The sequence below is a fragment of the Struthio camelus genome, chromosome Z, assembly GCF_040807025.1.
Source record: "Struthio camelus isolate bStrCam1 chromosome Z, bStrCam1.hap1, whole genome shotgun sequence".
Classification (NCBI taxonomy): Eukaryota; Metazoa; Chordata; class Aves; order Struthioniformes; family Struthionidae; genus Struthio; species Struthio camelus.
The window spans coordinates 69,080,992-69,101,788 of NC_090982.1; the positions used below are offsets into that span (position 1 = coordinate 69,080,992).

Below are 20,797 nucleotides of genomic sequence, written 5' to 3' on the forward strand. Positions count from 1 at the left end.
AGACCTCAGCTACTGGCATCTGGGACAACAGAGAAGTCAAGGGAAGATAGGGAGGGCCCTCCTAGAGCATAAGCAGCTGTTGTAGCTCCTACAAGGCTCTCGTGACTAAGCAGCCAGCCCTAAGAGCCCAGCTCAAGTAGTTTATGCCATAGCACTGCACTCAGCTCCAGAAATCCACGGAGGGATTTGATTTCCTGCAAGGCTGAGCAGCCACTAACAGCTTCACACGCCACATCTGCTGCAGCCCTGGCCCTGTGACCACAGCTCCACCCTGGCACAGCCAGCCTCTGCTCCGCAGTCACACACTCACACACGCCATAGCTTCACTTGCTCCTCTCCCCGTAAGGGAGCCTTGGGTGAGGATGTGCCATGTCCCGCATGAGAGCACACCAATACTGACCCTGCCTGTCTTCTTGTGCCTTAGCCCTCCTGGTGCATGTGCTCCCAACCCAGTAATTCAGAGATTCCCCAGTTTGTGCACTTCTTGCTCCAACCCAGGGATCCTTGTCCCTCTGCACCTCTGCAAAGCCACCACCAGTTCTGACATCTCCTCCTTCAAATCCTCTTCCAAGAAGAAAAGTTATAGAACTGGCAGGTAAAAGCCAAACACCACGACCTGGGCCCTGTTGCCAACTTGCCTGACCACGAGCGCGGGGGTCAGCAATGCTTTGCAGCCTGGCTGCAGGCCTGCTCGCTCCTTCCCTTCTGCACCAGATCTACGGATGGCCTTGGAGCTGCGCTCTGCTCTGCTCCACTCCACCCTGCGGAGAGAAAGGGGCCGTTTCCTCTTCACCTCCCCATCTTCCTCTCCCAGACAATTGTCAGACAAACATTTTTGGCAGACAAGTAATTTTGTTAGCCCCAGGACAAAAGCAAGTGCCTCTAGAGCCTTCTCAAGGCATGGCACTTTTGGCAAGTCTCCACTACACCTGCCTTTACTGCACATACATGGCAGAGGTGTCATGTATTGGATACATACATACATACGAACGACATCAAGGCTTTGCAATAAACATCAACACAGGCAACTGCTTACCAGCTTAGAAGCTCCTTACATTGTAATTTCTTATTTCAGTCACCATTTATTAGTCTCAAACAGGAGCAGTGGGGTGAGAAACTGGTGGCATTTAATGAGGACTCTAAAGGAGAGCTGCAAGACAGAGCTGGCCACCACAGCAGAGACCTGTGCTCAGCAACTCCAGGCAGGCAGCAAGTAAAGCATGCGCATTAAAGCGCTATTAGTTTCCTTGTTTAAATGCAGCTTATTTTTCAAGCTCTATTTCAAGGCTGGACTTTCAGACCTTTCTTCCTAAATGCATTCAATGACGTGTAATGCCCATTCTGGCATTTCTTACACTGATGTGGAAGAAACCAACATGGTAAGACTGCATAAAAGCACTAGCTTTTGCAGCAAAAAACCCAAGCTGAATATCCAGGTTTTCAAAGTCATTTGTAAACAGTTCAACTTTCTTGCACAGATTTCTTGAGTGTTGATTTTTGTAAGACCAGCTATACGTAGTTGTGCTTTCCTATTCCAAAGTGATTTTTTTACTCATCTTTTCCTGGTTATCTTCCTCCTTTAAGTGAAAATAGTAACTATTCCCATAGGTCATAATACTTCCATCTGTCTGTATCAGAGAGCGTTTTATTTATTTGGTAGCACAGTTTATGCCATTTCAGTACAAGAGGTTCACCAAAAGTCTGCTGCTCTTCACATAAAACATACACAATCTTTTGTTACTGTGGTAGATACAGATCTGTACATGAAAGCAAAATAAATCATGACATAAGAATAAAAAAAATAGAAATCATATCATTCTTTAAAATTAGTCTGAAAGCAAAGCAGGAAAAAGAGACGCAGTAAGAGTACAAATAATGCAGATAAAAATGTCAACATGGAAACACTGACAGTAAACAAACTCCTTTAAAGACAGTGAAACAGACTTATCCACAAAAGCTGGAGAAAAACTCATCATGCTGCAAGTGCTTCTGTCCAGAGAGAAATTGAGCATAAACTTGGCCCTATCATTTTATATATATATATATATATAAAATATATATACATATATATATATACATACATATATATATACACATACATATATATATACACACACACAGGTATACATATGTATGCACACACATGTGCTCATGCATCTGTGTCTGTATCTCAATCACCACAAGACTAAACCTCAGGAACGGGAGCAGAACATACACAAATTAGAGAAAACCCATCCAAGAATTTATCTGAGGACATGGCAACAAAACCCAGTTACCAGGAGAGAAGCTGTGGCACATGAAGGATTCCCCATTAGCTGCACTTATCTACATGCTTTTTGCCCACATGGGATGTGACATAGCCAGCCCACCTTCAGTGAGAAGTGAGCTACCTCACTTTTAACTTAAACTAAGAACAGGAACCTGGGCCATGTCTACAGACTAGTGGATCTACTAGTGAAAATCCAAACCTTAGATAACATCACAATAACTTCTTTGGTAGTTCTGCATCGAGACAGTCAGAAATAGATGGCATGAGAAAATTATAACTGATCAACAGCACTCAGAGGCGGCAGAGCACTCCTAGCAAGTACCATGACAGCGTTCCCAGAGCAGCTCGAATCATTCAGAGCAAACATTTTCCAGCTTTTGCTGCCAGGTGCATTCCAGTGCAGGCAAGAAGTGCCACGGGAACGTGACCAGCCAGGCACAGGATAGCGGCAGGATGCGGTACTGAGATGCTGAGGTATTGCAACATGCAGTGGCAGGATGCAATTCTGAGACGCTATAGTATTGCAATCTACAGTGGCAACTTTATCAATGCAGCAACGATGATTTAATATACTGCTTAGCAAAGGATGGGCAAATTTTCTGTGCAGTGTGGAAGGACTGCATAGAGAGGCTTACTGGAAAAACTGGCTGACATGAAGAGACAGGTGAAGCTGCTGTTTTTGTAAGTTATAGTCACTACCTACAGCAACTATACTATTAAAATCAGGAAAAAAGCTCTTCATCAGAATAAGTAACGAAGTAGTTATTTCAGGAAATCTACCCTAAACCTAAAAATGCACTTCATTATAAATTTGAATTTTACTTTATATTCATGCTTGGAATTTGCTGCCCCCTCTGGATAAAGGATGTGATAGAACAACTGCTTGGCAGTAACCATGCCTGATGCAGAACAAAGGCTTCTGTGCTCGCTTCACAGCACCAGGGAAAGCAGATGCTACACTATCAAGGCAGGGACAGAGCCCTGCAGGGAGGCATGGCTGGAAGCCCAGGGCTAGGGAGATGGGAACGTGCAAGGGGAGGTTGAAGGATGGCAGAGGGAGAAAGGTCACCCTCTATTCAAGATGAAGCGTCTCCCCATCACAGTATACTAGAACAATTAGCATCCGTTCAGCTTATATTCAGGATTATCCTCTACTTTGATTAAAACACTACCTTCCAGAGAGAGAACTTGCACTGTGTACAGGAAGAGAGGTGAAAATTAGCAAAATCTAAACTCACGGGTCCACATTCACCAGAAATGATTCACTCTTACTTCCTGTCTCTCACCACTCACACACAGCAGTATCGTGGGGACAAGTGCAATCTTTTTGAAGCTCATAAATAGCAGATGCTCTTTTGTCAGGCGACTTGTGAGAAGCAACTGAGCCCTTTCAAGAAAAAAAGCAAAAGCAGAAATAGATGCATTCCCAAAAGATAAGCCAAACTCAGGGCCTATTGGTGATCCAAGCTATGTAAGCGCAGAAAATTCACTGGAGATGAAAGCAAATGCTTTCATGGGAGAAAGAAGCAGACAGCAAAGGCAGCAAGCCATGAAGGCAGCTGGATGTAAGAGTTTCTGGGCAGTACGCTAGTTAGGAAAAAAAACTTTAAAAGCAAAGGGGCTGTCCTCTGCTATGCTGTTCTTTTCTATGTTCAAAGGAACAGGTTTTTTGTTTTAAATCAAAAAAGTTGGCGTCTCAGAAACTACTGACTCTAGCATCAGTTTCTTCTCCAAAAAGGAAACAAACAAACAAGGAAAGGAAACAAAAACTAAAACCCCTCCAGGCTCCAAAAATCAGCTAACTGCTTGAACTACAGAGAGTAACAGAAACACAGCCTAGGCCCATATCCCAACTCTGTAAACATCTACCATGAAAAGTGATTCCAGAAATGTGCTGTGTTCATTTGTTAGAATTAAGGGTAAGAAGATACTTCTTGCATTTCTCTTATGTTGTGATATAAATTGCTATCGTTTCGCTTCATTTCAGAAAACCTTTCAAGGTCTCCTTTCAGGATAAGGTATTGTTTTTAGCTCAGTTAGGTTCTAAGTGGGCATCCCAGAGCATTTTAATCTTATTCACATAGACTCTTACATTCCTGAACACCATTTCATAATCTTTCCATGATTACAAAATGTGTTACTTCTGCAAACTCTATTAGCAATGTCTCATATAACGGTGAATTTCTGTATATCTTACCTTTGGATAGGACAGCTCTACACTCGGAGTATTGTAATGACAGACCCAGAAAATCTAAATAAGGCTGCTTTTCTGAGAAATAAGTAGTCATTTCAAAACTTCAGCTGTCTAGAGCCGGACACTAAAATATAGATAAGCATAAAAGTTGGCTCAGTCAGCATCTAGTGACGATAAAGCACTAAAAACTCAGTTTCAGACTAAGCAACGCCTGAAGAGCAAAACAACATAAGGGGCTGAGAAAAACGCTGATCGTAGACATTCAAACTTGAACGTGTTGACCTTATTATTCTATACGACTTGTCAATGTTAAAACACTTTGGAAATATAAACCACCATACTACTGCTTGCACTGGGAGAACACAAGCTCGCTCCAGGCTTAGCTGAACTATCAAGTTACAGGAACTTAAATTACCATGCATCAGCTGAACTACATCAACTTTCCCAACATCCACAGCCCACAGCAAATGAGAGGGGAACGTAACCCTCCGCCCTCCTTTACCACTGGCAAAGCTCCCCTGAATAACCTGCTGCTGCTGCACTAAGGACCAGAGAAGCAGACATTATTAAGCTATAGCATCTAGACTGCGTCCCTGAGCCCTGAAGTACTAGTATCGCAGAGAAACTGAAACGAAGTTACTTTAATGACTGGATTTAAACTATTCCCCTTCCTTTTAGTGGACAGCAGTTTATAAAAGCAGGTGTCTTTAAGAACTGAAGAAAGGAGAGCATACTACAGCATGAAATACCTACTCTGTATTGACTTTGCAAGTATCCTGTTTTCAACAGAGTTTGGAGAACAAATCTACACCATATACACATCTATTTTAATGTTTTGATATTTTACTATTAAAAACTCCCATTTCACAAAAGAACATTTTACTCAAACATCTGTTCCAACTTTTGGATTGTCGCTGTTCATTTTCATATTCTGAATTCAAAAGAACCAGATAATACAACAGTTTGGATTATATAGTGAGGTAGCATGGAGTGGCTTCACTCACAAAGAGTGAGCAAACCAAGCACAAGGAAGCCCAGGAAGAGATCAGTCAAATTACTTAGATGGAACAAAAGTTAATTAGAACAGTTACACTTTTGTCAAATCTGGAAAGAAAAATTTTTGTCAAGTAGCAAAACTGCAAAGATTGAATATTTGAAAAGAGTGCAGAATTAACATTTTGGTAATAAACAGGCCTAATAAACATTATGACTAAGAACAGCTTTGCACTACAAAAAGAATACTTCATTTTTTTGTTAGCTTCATTTACAAAACATGATCCTTTGTATATGGGATAAAAATGCTTTCGGTATGCCCTATCTTTAAGGCAATGGAGTAGAACATTTTCTGGTAAATTATGAATAACGATAAGACAAACACACCACAAGAAGTGAGTTCAACCACTGTATATTCTATTTTTATGTTGCTGGGAGGCAACAACTACTTGAACTTACAATAAGCCCATAGACCTAAGGGCTCAAGACTCACCAACGCTGAGGCTACATCCTGCTTCCTGGTATTAACATGGCAACTAACACAAGAGCAGCAAAATGAGCCTTCCATTATCTTTGCAGTCAACTTGAAAACAGCGGAGCAACTCAAAACACTAATTCAAATCAATACTTGTTTAATATTAAGTTTTATGCAGTCACAAAGTCATTTGTGTTATGTAAGTTCTATTTGTTATTTCCAAGTAACATTTGGCAGAGTATCTTATTCAAATATTTCAGAATAGCTGTTGGCAAAGCCTAAAGCTATTGAACAAATTGTTTCATAAATTACTTCTTATAATCCTAAACAGCATAAAATCTGTTACTAAAAACATCACTTTGTATATGTTACTACTGAGGTTTAGAACTGCCTTTCTTGTTATATAAGCAGCTTGCCAAGCATTGTGCTGCTTCATCTTCAGTATTTTATATTCTGATGTCTTGGTGAGCAAAATTAAAACATTACAATCTAATACATGAAGCCCTACGGCTGCTATAACAAAACCCTTCTCAAATTCATTGAGGGAGATTTCAGAGTTAAAATCAGAGATTTCTTTGAGATAGAGCTTCAAAGTTGGTTCATTATCTTTTCCTTGTGAGATTTCTAATCTTTGACAGGATGAGACCAAATGATTCAGTATCATTCAACTGCAGAGACTACCAGCTGAAACATCACTTTCATGACATTGCATTGTGTGCACCACAGTTCAAGTCTGAGGCTGTAGATAACACAGCATTTTAATATTTTTTATTCAGAGTTGAATACATCTCTTTTTAATCTGTCATTTAATATAATAAATATTTTTGTAAGAATTTTACAGAAATAGCCTCTTTTCTGCTGAAAAAAAAAAAAAAACCTGATTGAGTTTCCTGCTTAATTAACATGTTCATTTCCTCCATAAAACAAACTGCAAGTAGTTTTATGACTCATCAGACAGACCTTACAGCCTTCCTGTAGAAACCTCTAGTTCTAACTTAGAGCACATTTTGGGATATTTTGTAGATTTAGTGTTCAATACTTAAAGGAGAAAGACTTCCCTAGATATAAATTCAGTTCTTATCCCAACATAAGATGCTATATTTAGCTGAATTTTTTTCAGTTCAAAATATCAAAACCTCAACTGGGAAAAACAATTTGAAGCTACAATAAATTAGAGGCAAAAAAACAAGAAGATAAGATATCCTGCAGTTAACATGTTGTTATAACTAGAAAACAAAGAGGAGACATGAAAATCAGCACAAAATACAGAAGATTAAAAACAGGAGACGAGGGGAAGGAAGTAAACAAGCCAACAGAAGCCGACGTTTTTCGAAATGCAGATAAGTCAATAACATGCACGTAAAAAATATCTTTTCAACAAAGACAACTTGTGCCAAACTGCTAACTCAAGAGTCAGGATACAAACAAGATGACGACTGAAATCTAATTACTTGCCAAATAGGAGGAACACTACAAACAAAATCCAAAATCAAACAATGGGTGGAAAGAAGAACAGGAAAGTAGTTCTACTTCATTTAACTACAAGGAATTATTTGGCAGATCCTGGCGGCTCTGTTCAGGTAATCACATTGTGCCCCAATGTGCCACAACAGCCCTCAGCTACTGGTTGCCCAGAGGGAAATCAGTGAGCCACTTGCACTGCTGGATGTTCTCACAGTAAAGATCAGCTTGTTTCAATAAACTGATATGGGAGAACTAAGAAATAAAAAAGCTAAATCCTTTGCCTCACTTCTCATACGTCCAACAGGTAAAAGAAACAACAGCTAAATGAACCTTGACAGGTATAAATGCAGTGTATTAATTACTTCACAGCCTTTCAAAGAGTGGGGTAATTTCATCTAGAGTAGCTAAGACCGTCCAAGTTTGAACACATGAATGTGTATGTTCACTGCAACACTGCCAGGATAAATCTCACAAAGGGACTTTGCATGGAAAGGTTTCTCATGCTAATGAGCTGTGGCCAGACCAAACATGTCCAGTGTTACATAGGACTGCCCTACAACATTTTGTTGAAAAGGAGATATGGCAGTTGACTGGCTTTTGGGTTCACTCTTACTGTGTTCTGCCAAGTTCTCAGAAATGAGAAATTCCCTTGTATTAACAGAATTTTTAAGGTATGGATTGAACACAGCTTTTTCACTGAGATCTGAGAGATTTAAAACTTCTTCCTTATTTTCTTCATTTTGGTTCGAAACATCCTGGTGTTCATGTAAATAATCTTCCAGCATTTCTATGGGTTGGATCTTCTCAGCTGGTATCAAAGCTGAAAGCACCTGACTTCTGAAATCTTGGTCAGTCATTGTATAAGGCATAGATGCTGAAAGATGCTTGGCAGCTTCGTGTTCTTCATTATATGGTATATTTTTATCTCTGTTAATCATGACTTTTGTATTAATATCAGTATATTCTGAAATACGGTTTTCATGATTCATTAGTAGTGAATCTTCATGTTCTTCAGGAAAACAGGGTTCCAAAACACATACGTCTTCCAAGCCGCCTATGGTTTTATCCTCAGATGTTACTCCCCTCAAGAATGAGTTATTCTGTCAGTACAAAGAGATGAATTTGAAGATTATGATAAAGGTAGATAATGTATCAGAAGATTTATACACACACACACACACATATTTATGTATATATTTATATATAATATATGAAACTGCTATTTGAGCTCTGTTTGACGTCATTTTAAAAACGCAGCAATAAAGACCTGATGTGCATTTCAGCTGGAATGCAGTTATAATGTGAAAGACGACTAAAAAATGCCAATGTTATTCTGTTTGTTTCTTAAAAGCTTTTAAAACTAGTCATTTCTGCTTAATAAAGAGTTTCATTGAAGACTCAGAATCAAGCTAGGCTTTTTGCATCTTTTACATTCTGACCAGCCATTTTTCAGACAAAATTTTATAATCTCATCCTCAACAAATTACTCATTCTGTGGAATACTGATCACGCCACTTCATTTAAGTAAGTGTCAAAATTCATTAAGCAACAAACAAACAGTGAAAAAGATGAAGTGGTAGTACAATAAAATATCTAAAGACCGCTAAATCTGATTACATGTTCCGTAACCTATATTGCGGAGAAAGGAGGAAATATCCAGATTTGGCAATCTGAGTCAACAGACTCAACATCCTGAGAAACTATATTTCAGTGTATTTAATAACTCACGTCCATCAACCAAAACTTCAAAGCATTTTTTATCCTTATCATACTAGAATTAAAGGAATATAGTTTATAAATATGCATCTTTTCTACTAGTTTGAAATAAAACTAAGGATATTTCTTCTTTTGTTTTAGTGTTATAAATTCAATTTTTTTTGATTTAGTCATAAAACAACTGTCAGAGAGGCATTTCCCTTCTGTCTGTTTGATCCCACCTCTAACGAACAAAATTGAGATTATTACCACAGATGCATCAACAGGCCACTCTACTGCAATGCTCTCTGCAGGATTAGGTATGTCAGGCCAGCACACTTTTTTAAACCTATATTGAGAAGGGAAATTTAGTTAACTGACGAAAGAAATAGATTAAATGTCAAAAAAGTCTAAATACGGCTAAAATATCAAACTTTTACAAAGCAAGTCCTTCCTACATTAACATGATCTTTTCCAGTAAAATTATTTTCCGTCATATCAATTTTTTTTTTTAATAAAAGATCTCAACAAATAAAAATTTTGGGCTAAAGAAAAATTAGAGAAAAATTGCTGATATGCTAAAGTTAACTGTAAGCCTTTAAATCAGAAAGTCAAGTACTAACTCATAATTGTAACTGTTTAGCCTAGAAGAGCACAAGATTAAATAATACTATGCCAAAATAAGGCTGTATATGAAAACTGTTGTGATCGTGTTCCAGGATAGTTCTTTAGTGAAGAGGCACCTCAAGTAAACTTTGCTTTAGTGAAAGTGTCAGAAAATTAGAGCAACACTGAGTTCTTACGGCAGCAGCAGATAACTTGGGCTAATTGAAGCTGTAGCTTATAACTCTGATGGAGCAGTGAACAGGAAACAAAATGTCCTATTCAGATTAGGTATATACCTATGCGTATGAAAACCAGGCCTATGTTTGATATACTGCTGGATTGCTTTGCAATTTGATCCAGACCAGAATATGAACACACAGCTACATCTCAAAGTGTTCTGCAGGACTGAAGGAATTTCTTACTGTTGTGAGAAATCTGAGAGTATGTAACACAGATGAAGAGATAAGAGTTGGAAATGATACATATTACACCAACATTGCCTGACACCTCACATAATAAAAAACTTGATTTTAATAGCTTAGAACCACCTCCCCTAAAACAGTAAAGATTAAATAGGTATATTATTATTAAGCTTCAGCCAAACAACCTAGTCACTTTTCATGATACAAAAAGGTATATTTTGTAGCCTTAAAAATTTTAAGGATCATCTTAACACGTTTTAACATTCCTGTGCTCTGAGGAAGCAGCTGGCTGGCAGGTGTCATCTGTGATAGTAGATAATAGCTGGTTAATATTCAAGTATCACCTCCTCCAGGCTCAAGAGCAGTGCATCCCTCTGAGTAAGCAATCCAGCAAAGTGGGCAGGAGACCTGCATGGATGAGCAAGGAACTCCTGGCAAAACTCCAGCAGAAGGAAGTGTACAGAATGTGGAAAAGGGGACAGGCCACTTGGGAGGAATACAGGGACGTTGTCAGAGTGCGCAGGGATGCGACAAGGAAGGCTAAGGCCCAGTTGGAATTAAATCTGGCAAGGGATGTCAAGGACAACAAGAAGGGCTTCTTCAAATACATCAATAGCAAAAGGAAGACTAGGGAAAACGTGGGCCCGCTGCTGAATGGGGCGAGTGCCCTGGTGACGAAGGATACAGAGAAGGCAGAGTTATTGAATGCTGCCTTTGCTTCAGTCTCCACTGCTAAGGCCAGTCCTGAGGAATTCCAGACCTTGGAGACAAGAGAGGAAGTCTGGGGAAAGGAAGACTCTCCCTTGGATGAGGAGGATCAGGTTAGAGATCTTTTGTTCAAACTTGACATCCATGAAATCCATGGGCCCCGATGGGATACATCCACGAGTGCTGAGGGAACTGGCAGATGTCATCGCTAGGCCACTCTCCATCATCTTTGAAAGGTCCTGGAGATCAGGAGAGGTGCCTGAGGACTGGAAGAAAGCCAATGTCACTCCAGTCTTCCAAAAGGGCAAGAAGGAGGAGCCAGGGAACTACAGGCCTGTCAGCCTCACCTCCATCCCTGGAAAGGTAATCCTGGAACAGCTCACCCTGGAGGTCATCACTAAGCGTGTGGAGGACGAGAAGGTGATCAGGAGTAGTCAGCATGGATTCACCAAAGGGAAATCGTGCTTGACCAATCTGATAGCCTTCTCTGATGGAACGACTGGCTGAGTAGATGGGGGCAGTGCAGTGGATGTTGTCTGCCTGGACTTCAGCAAGGCTTTGGACACTGTCTCCCATCACATCCTCATAGGTAAACTCAGGAAGCGTGGGTTGGATGAGTGGAGAGAGAGGTGGATTGAGAACTGGCTGGATGGCCGAGCTCAGAGGGTTGTGGTCAGTGGTGCAGAGTCTAGTTGGAGGCCTGTAGCTAGCGGTGTCCCCCAGGGGTCAGTCCTGGGTCCAGTCTTGTTCAATGTGTTCATCGATGACCTGGAGGAAGGCACAGAGTGCCCCCTCAGCAAGTTTGCTGATGATACTAAACTGGGGGGAGTGGCTGACACCCCAGAAGACTGTGCTGCCATTCAGAGGGACCCGGACAGGCTGGAGAGTTGGGCGGAGAGGAACCTCCTGAAGTTCAACAAAGGCAAGTGCAGGGTCCTGCACCTAGGGAGGAATAATCCCCTGCACCAGTACAGGCTGGGGGTTGACCTGCTGGAAAGCAGCTCTGCCGAGAAGGACCTGGGAGTCCTGGTGGACAACAAGTCAAGCGTGAGCCAGCAGTGTGCCCTCGTGGCCAAGAAGGCCAATGGTCTCCTGGGGTGCACGAGGCAGAGTGTTGCTAGCAGGTCGAGGGAGGTGATCCTGCCCCCTCTACTCAGCCCTGGGAGGCCTCACCTGGAGGACTGTGTCCAGTGCTGGGCTCCCCAGTGCAAGAGAGACATGGCCCTACTGGAGAGAGTCCAGCGGAGGGCTACAAAGATGATGAGGGGACTGGAGCAACTGTCTCATGAGGAAAGGCAAGACAGCTGGGCCTGTTCAGTCTGGAGAAGAGGAGGCTGAGAGGCGATCTCATCAACATGTACAAGTATCTGAAGGGAAGGTGTCGCGAGGATGAGGCCAGCCTCTTCTCCGTGGTGCCCAGCAACAGGACAAGAGGCAACGGGCAGAAACTGAACCACAGGAAGTTCCGTCTGAACCTGAGGAAAAACTTCTTCACTGTGAGGGTGACAGAGCATTGGACCAGGTTGCCCAGAGAGGTAGTGGAGTCTCCCTCCCTGGAGATATTCAAAACCCGTCTGGATGTGATCCTGGGAAATGTGCTCTAGAGGACCCTGCTTGAGCAGGGGGGCTGGACTAGATGATCTCCAGAGGTCCCTTCCAACCTCAACCATTCCGTGATTCTGTGATAAAAGGATTAGGGATCATATGCAGACACAGATCCATACCCATGAAACAAGCATCAAAATTCAACTCCTTTACAGCACACAGGAAGTGTACACAGATGACATAAAAGTAGTATTAACACAGCCAAGACAACCAATTAAAGTTATATGAAATGTAATCTAGTGATATACTAGCAGACATATTCAGATCATATAGGCAACTTTATTTTTGATATTATTAACTTTTAAGTAATTGACTGAAATTCTCTCCTGACTTGATAGACCATGGAATTTCAAAAGGCATGAAACATTTTCTGTAAACAGTGACTTTAATTACAAGAACCCATCAGCTGTACCTATCCTCAAATAATTCAGCTGCTAAACTGCTATAGGAGAAATGGGTTTATATATCATCTATTTCTTTATTCCAATTCACTGCACTTTCTAAAATTAATATTTATTTTTGGACTATAACTTGTAACAGCAGTTTTATACTAATCTGTATACTTAGTCATTTGTTACTCAAATTGCTGTGTTTTCTTAATCTGACTTTGGTTTGAAACTTAACACAAGCATTTAAAAAGAAATAAAAAATTGCCTTTTACAAGTTAAAATATACTAGTAATAGTCAGTCTTAGAATGTATAAAACGTACTCACATGTGCTTTTTAAGAATACATGTTATCCAAAGGACTAATAGAAACAACATACTTAATCCAACTGGTATAGCAATGGAAATAATATCTTCTTTATCTTTAGAGAAAAAAATAGATGTTTATCATTTCCTCAAGTATTCCATTACAAAGTTAGTTTTAAACATCTAAGTCATATAATTAGCACAATTTTAAAAAGCTCTGCCTAAACTAATCAAATTACTCAAGATACTGTGTGGTACTCATTGTATGACATGTACCAAAAAGACTTCGCATCCAACAAGTCACAGCTGCCGAGCCAGAAAAGCAGTCTGCGATGGGACTTCTCAGAACAGATGTACTGTTTTTTTCAATTTTACTTTATTAAATACAATCATACAATAATTTAGATTCAAGGAGACATGTAAAGGTCATCTTGGCCAACTCTGAAATTAGATCAGATAGCTCAGGGTCATACTAAGCCAAGCTTTAAATATTACCAAAGATGAAAAGTCTACCACCTCTTTGGGCAGTTGATGTTTTAGCGTCACAGTGTTATAGGAGATAAGTTTTAAATATACATATACTATAGTTACTCTAACGACTAAAATAGATTTCTGAGCTGTCTTTCCAGCACCTACCACAGGTAGATACTGATAGCAGAGACCAGCCTGCAGCCTGGCATAATTTACCTTCCATCTGAGTAGCAAACTAGCAGATGAATTTACAGGCAAAAAATAAATTCACTCCACACTGCTACAACCAGTTTAAAGCTGTTTCATATATTTTTTTATATTTCGGTTTGGCCATCACTGTGACAATTTGTACATATAATAAAAGCACTCTTCCACAAGCAGAAGTGAGGAAGTGTCTGAGCTTCTGGTTTGTAACCATAACATGAGTCTTACTGGTAAAACCTGATTACAGCAAATAGTAAGAAACAAGAAAAGGTATTTTTCCCCCTCACTGGCCACAACTTGTGCTCATTTGTTAGTTAAGCTTATACGGCAGAAGAGAAAACGCAATGCGCAGCTATTCTAAATCTAGTATCTCAGATGGAAACGTCTACTTTTTGACAAATTGTTAGACACCATATCTTGCAATTGATGGCAAACTAAACGTTGCTCCAACAGCAATCCATAATATTCTACAACTTCACTGATTGCACAATAAGCATTTTGGGTGTTTACTCCTAAACTTAATGTTCTAGCCTGCAAAGCTGTCCAACAAGCCAAGTTAAATTTGGTTAATATTGATCATTCTTCCTTGTCCTGTTCCACACTCAAGAAGAAAAGAATTAGTCTAAAAAAATGCTTAAACAAAAATATCCTGTTTCTTACCCCCAAAAATCTATTTTTAAAATAGTAATAACTAACCTTGAATATTACTTACTGAATTTCAAAGTCTTGAAGGTTTTTGGTTCTCCACTGGTTCCACCAGCTTCATTGGTTGCCATGATATGAACTGTATATTGGGTATTTGCTTGTAAGGACTTCAGTCTGTACTGCAGAACGTCAGGGTTCACTGTTTCATCTTTTTAGGAGAAGATTTATGTAAACAAATACACAAAGTGTGCATCACAAATAGCACTCTATCAGAGAACTGTAAACTTATTTAGCATCTGATAGATCACAGGGTGCTTTACAGACAATTTGAAATACAAAGCAACCCTATCAGACCTTTGAGATAACATACTTAAATTATCAATGTTTATCAAAGCTACCTAATAGTTTAGGGCAGAAAATAAGCCATTATGTATGTATTTAAATTCACTAAGATTTAAGATAGACCAAGTATAATCTCACAAAATATATTTTACCCTTAAAAGAGTTTTTCTGAGAACATTATACCCTCAAGCTTGGGACCTAACAGACAGACATTAAGATCTACAGATAGTTGACAAAGTCTGTGTTTCTGCAAATCCTGAAATGTAACTATATTTCTAAGCACATGCAGTCAGACGCTAAACATCCAAAAGGATGCAACCTATCAAACACTGGGACATGACCTCAGTAAAGTCAGAGGAAGTTAGCTGAAAGCAATAGATTTCACCCCCCTCCCCCAAGAGTTTCAACACACTTCTCTGGATAAAACTCAATGTTTCAAATACCTTCTCTACTACTGGAATTGGTATGATATGTTTTACTTTTAAAATTATTTTAAGCAAGGCATATAACATTCTGTATCAACAAAGAATATTGAAAACATGAAAACATATTAAAAAAGTGAAGTCACTAAAACATTTTATACTGCATGAAGCCAAAACCAACTAATGCTATCATTCAACTCGTTCATTCAAGAAACACTCAGGAAATAGATGTGCAGCAATATACCCTGAGATTCAACAAATTCAGTTTCTCTTAAATCAAGGCAGAACAAGTTAAGCTGTAGAGTTAAAAGGTCATCAATGAAGCCACCTTGGCACAAACTCAAAGTGGTATTCTTACTAAAAAGATGCGACATGAGAGAATCCTCAAAAATATCACTTCAGTAGGGTTTTTCCATTTAGAACCAACTCCCTCAAATTACTATTTCAAACTTATTTCCTTAAGAAACTAATCTGAAGCCCTAAAACAGGCACAATCTGTTGCATATGAGAAGCTTTGCTAACTCATATGGAGAATCATTTTGCACCAGCTGAGGCTGCATGTCTTGAGGATGACCTTGTACAAAGCAGCCTGGATCAAACCACTCAGCAACTAACATGGCAAGAATGAGTGTACATAGAGGACTGAATCTGACTGAAATTGTCACAGCTTCCTCTTTTCAATTCACAAATTATCAAGCCCTGGCTCTGATCTGGGTATCCAGAAGCACCTGAAGATATGATAAGCTTTGTTATTTTGAGATCTTAAAAAAAAAAAAAAAAAAATTGTTAGGTGTCTGCTGTGATGCTTAAAACAAAGAAGGAAAAAATTATTTCTGAAATGTTGGGTGATACAAAGTATTTTTTATAAACTATACAGGAAGAACAAAGTTAGACTACAAAAACACACTGCATGAAAGATTCTGCTGAGATTTATGCTATGGAAGTTTTGAATAGAGAGGATTATACTGAGACTTTCTGTGGATACCCTTCCAAAGACAGAAGAATAAAAATATGACAGAAAAAATGATGCCACCAACCTCCAGAGCAAGAAAGCAATACTAAGAACAGAACATTAAGCACATTTGATAAGATGAATCTAAAAAACTGTGCCCAAAGTAGCAATTTCTTGGCAGCTTCTTTTAGTGTCTCAGGTACCATTTGCTATTTTGCTTTTATTATAAAACTGACCATAAGAACATTTTCACCAGAAAATTTCCACTACTCTCTTCCAGAAGCCAAGGGCTTGGGACAGGCATTCTTCCAAGAACATGCACGTAACTTATAAACTCACTAAACCCTCAAGAGCTTTATCATTCGTGAACTTACACAGAATCTACGTCTTTTCAATATATTTTAGCTCTACTTTAACATCTCTATGTCTACCATGATTCTTTCCATTGGGTTCAGAGGTGGGTCATGAGAGGAGAGAGGAGAGATTTGGAGATAGACAGAGACTAGTACTTATGTAAAAAATGGAGAGCAGCAAGTGTGTGACCAGTAACATTGTCGAATTTGTCACAATCCTGCATGTTTTTTGTTTTTTGTTGTTTTTTTTTTTACCGTTAGCAGAAAACAAACTGCAAATGTCTCTCATATAGTAGCTTCTGCCTGCATCTGGGAAAGGGAAGAGAAATGACAGTGCCATCATACGCCTCCTAAGTTCAATGCCTGAATCTTGGAGATCCACTAGATTTGCATCCCCTCAGTTACAGAAGCAGAAAGAATGATGTGGATCAGTCATTGCTGCACTACCATAGGTGGTACAATGCTAATAGTAAAGGAAATTCACTAAAAGCAAGCACTGCTGCGCAAAATAAATCCAGAACAGTCAGAGAAATTGAGCAAGAATATACACATACTATTAAAAATTAGGGCACTCACTGGAATGCCTCTATCATTTGACTTAAATCTTAAAAACATTTGTCTGACACAAAAATTACGGAATTTTGGTACCAGTACTTTCAGATAGATATTTTTGGCATATAACAAGAAGTTAGGCTAATAACTATAAAAATAATTATCTTCAGACAGCAGATTGTCACAATGTCATTGAAACCTTTGATGCTTAATGTATACTTACTCAATTCTTTTCCACCCTCAGGTTTATAAAATATCGTATAGTTACTGATAAAGCCATTTCGTTTATCCTTTGAAATTTCTTTCCATTTAATTGTAATTTCATTTTTGCCTGGAACGCCTGTGTCAGCCATAGGTCCTTCTGATGGTTCTACGCAGAAGTATTATAAATTAGAAAAAAGCAAATAAGTCTAAGTGTCACAGTTTTATCCATCTGTGTTACTTTGTGCATACCAGCAACATTAGGTACTGCAATTTTATGTCTTAACAGTGCTCTAATATAGTCCCTAACTTTCCTCACCCTCTCTAATATGAGGTTACTTCTGGTAACAGTTGCCTGCTTCTATTTGGGTTACTGCATTTGAGGACCTTCAGATCACTGAAAGTCTCTAGCCGCAAAACATCACAGAGAGGTTGAGAGGTAAAACATCCTTTAATACTCTCACAGGCCCCTATTACCAGGAAAGCATTCAAAAGCAAGTTCTAGCTGTGTGCGTAAATATGAGTACTCACTGTATACTCCATTACCTCTTTCTAGTAATTCACACGGTTTAATGCTGCATGGTACTAGGTATGTGTGCACACATATATAGACCTATACATATATACATACACAAATTGAAATTTACACCTGAAATCCAGCTGTATAAAGTCAGTGAATTCACCTTACACTTCTACAAATAATGACGCTTTCCCCTTCCCAAAAAACATTTACATCTACAGTTTCTGTCCAACTTGAAGCTTCATGGCTTTTTATGATTTTTAACATGCAGGACTACATATATTCTCTTATATTATAATATTTAGGAAAAGCAAGCACTTCCATTTTACTGCGTGAACAAATTTCCTCATATATCAGTAACAAATATGGCACAACTAACTCGGTCACTGCATTACTAGAATCAAATCTAAACATAGATACAAATTTTAAGAGATTGCCAGTTTAAAAAATTATTAGATGTTTGCACCAACATCCATAATAAATGCTTTATAAACAGCATGTAAACTTTACAACAAATAAATAGATCCAAACAGCACCATATATATATTAAGACATGTATTTTATTTACTAAACAATTCTGTAGGTGGTCTATGAACAGAAATCAAGAAGCTTGACTCCTGGGTTATTTAAACAATCTTTTTCTCTCCTTCAGTAATGCCAGTACTAAATCGCTCAGCGATAATACACCTTAATGGATGCACTACAACACAGCTTTCACAGCATTAATATTTGTAAATACGTACTTTTTTCTTGAATGTAAGTTTGTATGGAATAGGGAGCTCCTACTTTATTTCCATAGAGAGGATACACTGAGATGTTATAGCATATAAATGGTCTAAAGGTTTCTGTAAAGAAAAAAGGATATTTATGTAATTCTCTAAAAAAATCATACAATGAAAGTAAAAAACCCCCTGCAATTTCTTGCTAGCTGGAGATGGAGTTCTGAATATATTCTTCTCCATATTTCTATTTTCTTCAGCTTTTTAACAAACTGAGTATATATTTGTCTTAAATACTCGTTACTACATTTAACACAATGAACTATTTGATAGCATTTCTAAGAGTGCTTGGATTCTCACTCATTTTTCACTAGAAATAGTTTGAATGAGTAATTACACTTCAGCCTTATGTAGCTTCTAGGTATGAAGCTACCTACTCATCTCCAATAGCCTCTAATAGTATCCAATGGATATCTTTGATTATCATGTCTTCTCTGGGTTTCTACCTCTGGAAAAGAAAGTTCACATGCATCACAGAAACAGTTTAAAAGGCACAAGGGAGCTCCAATTCTTAACCTTACGTTGAAGTTACAGTTATGCAAACTGCAGATCTACTTCTAACCAACTCAAAAGTACAATTCTTCATATGAAATCTCTGCACTGGAATTTCTAAGACATAGTTCTGGAAATGATATTTCAAACTTTGAGTGATCTGACAGCCCAGTACGGCACTCCTCCCTGCTTATAAGGAACTCTCTTCAACTCAGGAAGGGCATATCTGCGCCTCCACTTCCAGTGGGATGAAGCCAGTGTAAAGGGTTTTCTAAATCTTTCCTTTCTCAAGTTCTACAGCTTGTTCAGCAGGATAACGGCTATAGACAGACCGGTGCACTATGTCAGCTCTCTGCAGCTTTTCATTCCTTACATATATTACAGTTCAGCACAGATTACAGTGGTCCACATGCTTCTCTAAAATAATTCCACAAAAGAATGACAGAAATAGGCCTGAGCAACAGTAAGGTCAAAGTTGCCTTGAAATGTCAAGTATGACTTATGTTTAGGGTAACCAAAGGTCTGCCCCATGCTTAGGAGCAAGGAATTTTAACTGAGTTAATAAATAGCATTTCATTCCTTACAGTAACTTGTTGGAATAGCACAGAGCAATTTTCAGCATAAGACTCAGAATCTATCCATCTTAGTTCAAAGTGTAATCAACTGTTCTTGAATTTGATTTCAAGTAGTTTCTTTATTTTTACTGTGTCAGAAACACTACTTTTATAAAGCAGTGTTGTCTGAACCAGTAAAACAAATTTCATAGGCAAGCTAGACTGTCACCATTAACAACCCGTGTGTTCCTTTCCACTTCAGAAAATGCGGAGTACTTGTTTCCTGAAGACTGAAATTTTTTCCCTTGATGTGGGATTCAGAAAGATCCTTACATGAACATGAGTGACCTCCAAATTTAATAAATTTAATTTCACCCATAGAAAAACAAAGAAGAAATAAACCAAAATTCACTTTTTAATATATATTAACCATTTTAACCATTGTTCCTGTATTTGTAAAATAAATATTCAGATGTATGAAAAGAAGAGCAGATGCATTTCTATGTTATTAGCTAAAAATAGCATGCTAGGGATATTCACATTGATATTAACATTCACAATTTTCCCTTTGTACACTTTTCTTGACCTCTACACACTGTTGTAAAGTTAGATTTTCTATGGCAACTACATACACATAGCCAAATCATTACTATTTAGAGAGTTTTGCAATTAAAAGAGTAGGCCTCAAAGAAAAAGGTGAGCAGATCCTCACCTATTTGTCAGTGCATCTTAAGGCTACTCAAACATCTAAGAAATGCCTTAGATATTTAACATGCCAGATTGACCAGTCGCTCCATTTATTTATTTTAAAGGAATATTCCCCCGAAATCCTCTTTCAGATTTCTTGTTCTTCCTCTATCACACATGAAGACACATGCTACTTCTCATCTTTGAATTCAGTTTTTTGGCTCTAGATATCTCTGTTAAAATAGTGGGCATCTGTCAGGCCTCCCTACTTGAAATTTCATGCCAGAAAAATCATGCCACATAAGTGCTTGAATCTTATATGGGAACAAATACTGTCTTGCATGGTGTGTGAAAATTTGAGACAGTTAAAATTGCTGTTAAAATATATGCAGAGATTTCAGTAAAACATGTAATACTCTTATTTTTAAAATATTCTAAGAAAAGCTGCAAGACTTCAAATCTTTTAATATTAAATTTATGCATTCTCTTAAATATCAATA

At 38.6% G+C, this 20,797-nt stretch overlaps 1 protein-coding gene across 18 annotated transcripts in view; it reads right to left on the reverse strand.

Annotated features, from left to right (window-relative positions):
- Positions 1–1,625: 1,625 nt before the first annotated feature.
- LOC104146854 (interleukin-31 receptor subunit alpha) overlaps positions 1,626–20,797 on the reverse strand; it is a 48,417-nt gene continuing 29,245 nt past the window's right edge. For all 18 annotated transcript variants that reach the window (XM_068927433.1, XM_068927432.1, XM_009679100.2 and 15 more), the window contains 6 exons: positions 18,529–18,630; positions 17,288–17,434; positions 14,511–14,651; positions 13,146–13,239; positions 9,361–9,439; positions 1,626–8,495 (listed from right to left, as the gene is read on the reverse strand). In XM_068927433.1, coding sequence (XP_068783534.1) covers positions 7,899–8,495; positions 9,361–9,439; positions 13,146–13,239; positions 14,511–14,651; positions 17,288–17,434; positions 18,529–18,630 — 1,160 coding nt within the window. In that variant the 3' untranslated portion in view covers positions 1,626–7,898. The remainder of the gene's footprint in view (positions 8,496–9,360; positions 9,440–13,145; positions 13,240–14,510; positions 14,652–17,287; positions 17,435–18,528; positions 18,631–20,797) is intronic.